General features: G+C 34.1%; 1 protein-coding gene across 1 annotated transcript; it reads left to right on the top strand.

Annotated features, from left to right (window-relative positions):
• The first annotated feature begins 1,839 nt into the window (after positions 1 to 1,839).
• Positions 1,840 to 4,608, top strand: LOC113851294 (probably inactive leucine-rich repeat receptor-like protein kinase IMK2). The gene is made up of 2 exons (XM_027481759.1): positions 1,840 to 3,838; positions 4,004 to 4,608. The coding sequence occupies exons 1-2, from the start codon at positions 1,840 to 1,842 to the stop codon at positions 4,606 to 4,608; spliced, it is 2,604 nt and encodes an 867-aa protein (XP_027337560.1).
• The last annotated feature ends 1,934 nt before the right edge of the window (positions 4,609 to 6,542 follow it).

Here is a 6,542-nt window from a genome sequence, read left to right as displayed (position 1 = left end):
CTAATACAATTGTATTAACATGTTATTAGATAAAATGTAAAATTGTATACTGAAAATCTATCAATTTTACTTATATATGTAAAATGACCACTAATTTTTGTATTGCACGCATTACCTGTGAATTAAGTTTTCTGGTAGACATGAAACTTAACCCCACAGCATTGAGTGTCACATCTGAGAATATAAGATAATTAGCATTGTTCTTTTTATGGAAAAAGACGCAAACAAAAGACATGGATGCTTATGAGACCATGCAAACATGTTGTGGACCAATAGCTGAGTACCATGTAACAGGATTATCACTATTCTTCTCACATTTTGGGACCGCTATGATATCAATTGCGACTACACTACCAACTCTTAGTGTACCAACTATTTTCTTTTTTATATTTCACTTTTCATATATATCATTTTTATTCGTGCACACCCATAAAATTACACACTCATGTGAGGGTATATATTTTCTAAGAGATCATAAAATCAATAAATGATATAGTACGATAGAAAATAGAAAAAATGAATGAATATTAACATTTTAAAAATATTTTTAAATTATTTTCTTATATAAAAAACGGCTCCATTTAAATTTCCTTTTTTATTAAAAATTTTCCCCATAATTTGTCTTTCAAGTGGCTCTGAACCAAGTTAGCTCCATTCTCACCACGTGACACTTTAGTCGTAGCATGGAAAGTGCAGGTAGGTTCATGACAGTCACCATCTCGGGGCAATTCAGTAATAAAAAAATAGAAATAATACATAGTTTTTTAATGTATATTTGAAAACATATATTAAAAAGTTAATAATAATTTTATTAAAAATAAATTTATTTATCATCTTAAAATTATAAAAAATAATTAATATATTATTTTTATAATAAACTTGAGAAGTAATTTTAGCTTGTGTGGAAGGGAATGGACCTACAAAATGTAATGAAGAAGAAATAGCCGTTGGAGTGTGGAGGGGCGCGGGTCGGCAATTAAAGAAGATGGGTGGAACGCGCCATCATCTTAACCCTGCCCTGCCCTGCCAACTAAATAAACAAACAACAAAATTATTAGGCACTTTTTTTATATGAAAAAATAATACTTCAAAAAATTTATAAAAGTATGAGAATTTTTCAAAATTTGTCAGTGATGTTTTCTTAAGTAATTTTTATGACATTTTATAAATTAATATTTTATGTTTTTTAAATGAAAAATAATAATAATTATTAATTTTGTATTAATATATAGTAAATTTAGTAGTTTGATTAAAAAAGATGTAAATACTTTTTAATATACAAAATATAAAAGAATTATAATTATCAATTTAAAGATAATATACAATGTCTTTTTAAATTTACATTAACCAGTAATTTTTTTAATTTTTTTAAAATTATTATTGATAAATTTTGATTTTTTATAATTTTTTTAAAAGTTACTTTTGATAATTTTTAAAAATTCATTTTTTGTTGTTGTTATTGTATTGTAATTTAATTTTGATTTTTAAAAATTTAATTAATATTAATGATATTGTGCGATTTATGTAATTGTAGTTGTATCAAAATAAAATTCTAATTTAAATTCAACAACCATGCAAGCATTAATTATGTTGCTAACTTCAGTTTTGTTGATAAAAAATGAAGTAATGTGGTATTTACAAGGAAAACTAGCCGTTATTGTAAGAGTCTATTCTCTCTCTCACGCTCTTACAAGTCTCAAACCCCGCGCGCACTTACACAACTTCACGTGCTTCTTCTCAGTTTCCCTCTCTCTCCTTACTACAAAAACCATCCTTCAACTGTTCCTCTCATCATATACAAAGAGAGAACCAAATATTCTTATTGCAATTATATTCACTATGGTATTGAAGAAAAACAATCTCACTTCAAAATGCTTCCACCACGACCCTTGTCACATTTTGCAATCACATTGCCCCCATATTTCTGATAAGAAGAAAGAAAGATGGAAAATTCCACCCAAGACAGACAGCCCATGTTGTTTTTCCAGGTTGTTTCTCTTCTGTCTCCACTGTCTGTGGATTCTTCTGCTTTCCAACAGTGTGAAGCCAGTTTTGGGTGATGATGAGCGTTGGGATGGAGTGGTTGTGACAGAATCAAATTTCTTAGCACTTCAAGCATTTAAGCAAGAGTTGGTCGATCCCAAAGGCTTCTTGCGGAGCTGGAATGACTCTGGCTATGCAGCTTGTTCAGGAGGTTGGGTTGGTATCAAGTGTGCTCAGGGACAAGTTATTGTGATTCAGCTTCCATGGAAGGGGTTGAGTGGGCATATCACAGATAGGATTGGTCAACTTCAAGGTCTTAGAAAGCTTAGTCTTCATGATAACCAAATTGGTGGTTCAATCCCTTCATCTTTGGGACTTCTTCCCAATCTTAGAGGGGTTCAGTTATTCAACAATAGGTTAACAGGTTCCATCCCTCCTTCCTTAGGTTACTGCCCTTTGCTTCAGTCTCTTGATCTCAGTAACAATTTGCTCACTGGAACAATCCCTTATAGCCTTGCCAATTCCTCTAAGCTTTTTTGGCTTAACTTGAGTTTTAATTCCTTCTCTGGTCCTATACCAGCTAGCCTAACTCACTCAGTTTCTCTCACATTCCTTTCTCTTCAACACAATAATCTCACTGGCTCCATTCCTAACTCATGGGGTGGTAGCCTAAAAAATGGCTTCTCTCGGCTTCAAAGTTTGATCCTTGATCACAACTTTTTCACTGGAAATATTCCTGCTTCTTTGGGCAGCTTAAGGGAACTTAGTGAGATTTCCCTTGGTCATAACCAGTTTAGTGGAGCTATACCAAATGAAATAGGAACCCTTTCAAGGCTTAGGTCACTAGACATTTCTAATAATGCCTTGAATGGGAGCTTGCCTGCTACACTCTCTAATTTGTCCTCACTTACACTGCTGAATGCAGTGAACAACCTCCTTGACAATCAAATCCCAGAAACTTTAGGTAGATTAAGTAATCTTTCTGTTCTGATTTTGAGCAGAAACCAATTTACTGGTCACATTCCTTCAAGTATTGCACATATTTCCACGCTCAGGCAGCTTGATTTGTCACTGAATAACCTCAGCGGAGAAATTCCTGTCTCCTTTGAAAATGTAAGTAGTCTTAATTTCTTCAATGTTTCTTATAATAACCTCTCAGGTGCTGTTCCCACTCTACTTGCCAAGAAGTTCAACTCAAGCTCATTTGTGGGAAATATTCAACTATGTGGATATAGCCCTTCAATCCCATGCCATTCTCCAGCTCCATCAGAAGGAGTCCTTGCTCCACCTCCTGAAGTGTCAAAACACCACCATCATAAGAAGCTAAGTACCAAAGACATAATTCTCATATTAGCAGGAGCTCTTCTCATAGTCCTGATTGCACTATGTTGCATTCTGCTCTTCTGCCTGATGAAAAAAAGAGCAAGATCAAAGGAGGAGAATGGCCGGGCCACAGGGAGAGGTGCCACAATGAGGAGGGAAAAAGGAGTCCCTCCTGTTGCTGAGGGTGAGGTTGAAGCAGGTGGGGAAGCTGGAGGGAAACTGGTACATTTTGATGGATCAATGGCTTTTACAGCTGATGATCTCTTGTGTGCAACAGCTGAGATAATGGGAAAAAGCACCTATGGAACTGTGTATAAGGCTACATTGGAGGATGGAAGTCAAGTTGCTGTCAAGAGATTGAGGGAAAAGATCACTAAAAGTCAGAGAGAATTTGAATCAGAAGTTAGTGTTCTAGGGAAAATTAGACACCCAAATCTTTTGGCTCTAAGGACTTATTACTTGGGACCCAAAGGAGAAAAGCTTCTTGTTTTCGATTACATGCCTAAAGGAAGTCTTGCTTCTTTCCTACATGGTAAGTGCAATAACATTAAAAGCAAACTTTTTATTAAGGTAAATCTCTAATTTTAATTGGTAAACAACACTAACAGCACTTGAAGAACAACATATAAGTTATGTCCTTTGCTTTATTGATAGAGCTTATCTATAAGTTGAAGTAATTATTTCCATTTTGATGCAGCTCGTGGAACTGAAACAACCATAGATTGGACAACAAGGATGAAAATAGCACAGGACATGGCTCGTGGGTTGTTTTACCTTCATTCCCAAGAGAACATTATACATGGGAACCTTACATCAAGCAATGTGTTGCTTGATGAGAACACAAATGCTAAAATTGGAGATTTTGGTCTTTCTAGGTTGATGACACCTGCTGTTAACTCTAACGTGATAGCTACTGCTGGTGCATTGGGATACCGTGCACCTGAGCTCTCAAAGCTTAAGAAAGCCAACACAAAAACTGATATCTACAGTTTTGGAGTTATCTTGTTAGAACTCCTAACGAGGAAATCACCTGGGGTGTCTATGAATGGAGTAGATTTACCTCAGTGGGTTGCTTCTATTGTCAAAGAGGAGTGGACAAATGAGGTTTTTGATGCTGATTTGATGAGAGATGCATCAACAGTTGGTGATGAGTTGCTGAACACATTGAAGTTGGCTTTGCACTGTGTTGATCCTTCTCCATCAGCACGGCCAGATATTCAACAAGTGCTTCAGCAGCTAGAAGAGATTAGACCAGAGAGATCAGTCACAGCCAGTTCTGGCGATGATTCTAACGCCATATAGGACAATTTTTTTATCATTTTTCATTTGTTTTTGGTGCCAAACGTGGTAGGTCTATATTCTATTATTCTTTCATTCTTAAATTGATTTTGCCCGTGTGAATGCTTGAGTTTGTACATACTGAATAGTAGTATACTGCAATAAGGTGGCTTCCCTCTCCCCAAAAGTGCGTCTATTTATGGTTCAGAACAGTTATAATTCTGCATAATGCATTTGTGAAGCAGGGTCTCCTATTATTTTTCTACAAAACTTTCACATATGATATTCTCTACAACAATGGCTCTGTACATTTCAACAAATTTTACATAATTTTTATTGGATAGAAGTATAAAATTGAACTGATGTGAACAATACCAATCACATCTTTGATAAATGAACGACTGATTAAGGAGCCATAAAGTTGGAACTTGCTTCAAAAATAGCTCCAACTTCAAAATTCACTCAATAAAAAGCTACTATGTAAAATACTTGGAAATAAACTACAAAACTGAGCAAGCATACACTAGACCTTATACTCATCAACAATAGAAATTGGTATTTGTTGCAAGGTATTCGTATAGTTGTTCATCCTGCAACATAGAGAAAATATTAAACTTATCAACAACAGAAAATGGTTCTGTTCAAAATCACAGATTAATGACAGGTACAGATATACATAAGAAAATCTGTCATTATTAAAGTTTCCTTTGTAGATTAATAAACAAGTCTAAAAAATGCTATGCATATGCTTGATTGTTTTGGTATTTAACTCTATTATCTGTTTTGATTAATTAGTTGCAGTTTGCCACATTTCTCATGTCAGCTATGCCACATTTAATCAAGTTAAGGATTATTCTGCAAACTGAAGATGGTGAAAAGAAATCTACCATGAAATCAAGCATAACAGTCAAACAAGTAAATATGAATAGACACAATAAAGTTTAATGGTCTTTGATCATCCCATGAGACAATAATCTTTCGGATACTGCTGGGAGTAGAAGGTTGGTATTTGAGTAAAATATTATGATATTAATTTTTTATTTCATAAATCTTGCTCGAGAACAAAAATGTTATGAGACTTCAAAAAGGAGAATTTTTAAGCTTTATCCAATGAAAAGAAAAAAATCCCACAAATGAGAGCGATACTTGAAGAGGAATGCAATTTTTCATCCACTGCCTACATTATGAACAACCTAGTATCAACGAAAACCACATAAAGAACGCATTAAGATAAAGAAGAACAAAATCCTACGTTGCAAGCGTATGAATCTGAATGCTTGATACGATGACTTGCATATATGTAATATTAAATATTTTATAATAATGTAATTTCCTGATAATTTATTATCATTGTTTTTAAATTCTTTTGCGTTAAAGTTTAGCGCAATTCATCTTTTCTCTCTGAGATACTCATACTTTCTGTATACCGTATAGGAATACATAGATAAGGCATCAAATCATCAAACAGTTCTATGACTACATTGGCTTTCACACAAGCTGTCTAGTTCAATATAAAATGGTAGAGAATCCTAGGTGCGCACTGCGTTCCGTATAATTAATCTTTGGTGTGTTGTAAAGGAATATTTGAGATCAAATCATTTCTAACATGACAATTGCAAGCAGGTACATGTCAACTCTGCACTGCACTTGACTAGTTCAAGTTTGATTTTTGGCTTGGCATTATGCATAAAAGAATATAATGCTGGTATTTATTCTTATTATCAATGAGTGTCTTAAGGTAATCAATATGCTGGCAACTAATTAGCATGATGGACCCCGAACATTTTTGTTGCTCTCAATTCTAAAAAATTAGCATATTCCATAGAAAAAGGAAAAAAAAAAAAAAAACTTAACAGGTGGAGTTTTATTTGTCATGCAATTGATCAAACTTCTAATAGCTAGCTTAGAAATGATTGTCCAAATTTATAAGGAGTATTCTAATGATATTCTTAGCCGAT

This window comes from Abrus precatorius, unplaced genomic scaffold (genome assembly GCF_003935025.1).
Source record: "Abrus precatorius isolate BTA unplaced genomic scaffold, Abrus_2018 Scaffold9, whole genome shotgun sequence".
NCBI classification, from domain to species: Eukaryota; Viridiplantae; Streptophyta; class Magnoliopsida; order Fabales; family Fabaceae; genus Abrus; species Abrus precatorius.
This window is presented reverse-complemented; position numbering and strand designations above follow the sequence as displayed.

Bases quoted from the DNA above. Each gene is read 5' to 3' on its own strand.
- LOC113851294 (XM_027481759.1), top strand. From the start codon at position 1,840: ATGGTATTGAAGAAAAACAATCTCACTTCAAAATGCTTCCACCACGAC. The intron at 3,839-4,003 runs GTAAGTGCAATA...ATTTTGATGCAG, and splicing joins TCTTGCTTCTTTCCTACATG to CTCGTGGAACTGAAACAACC.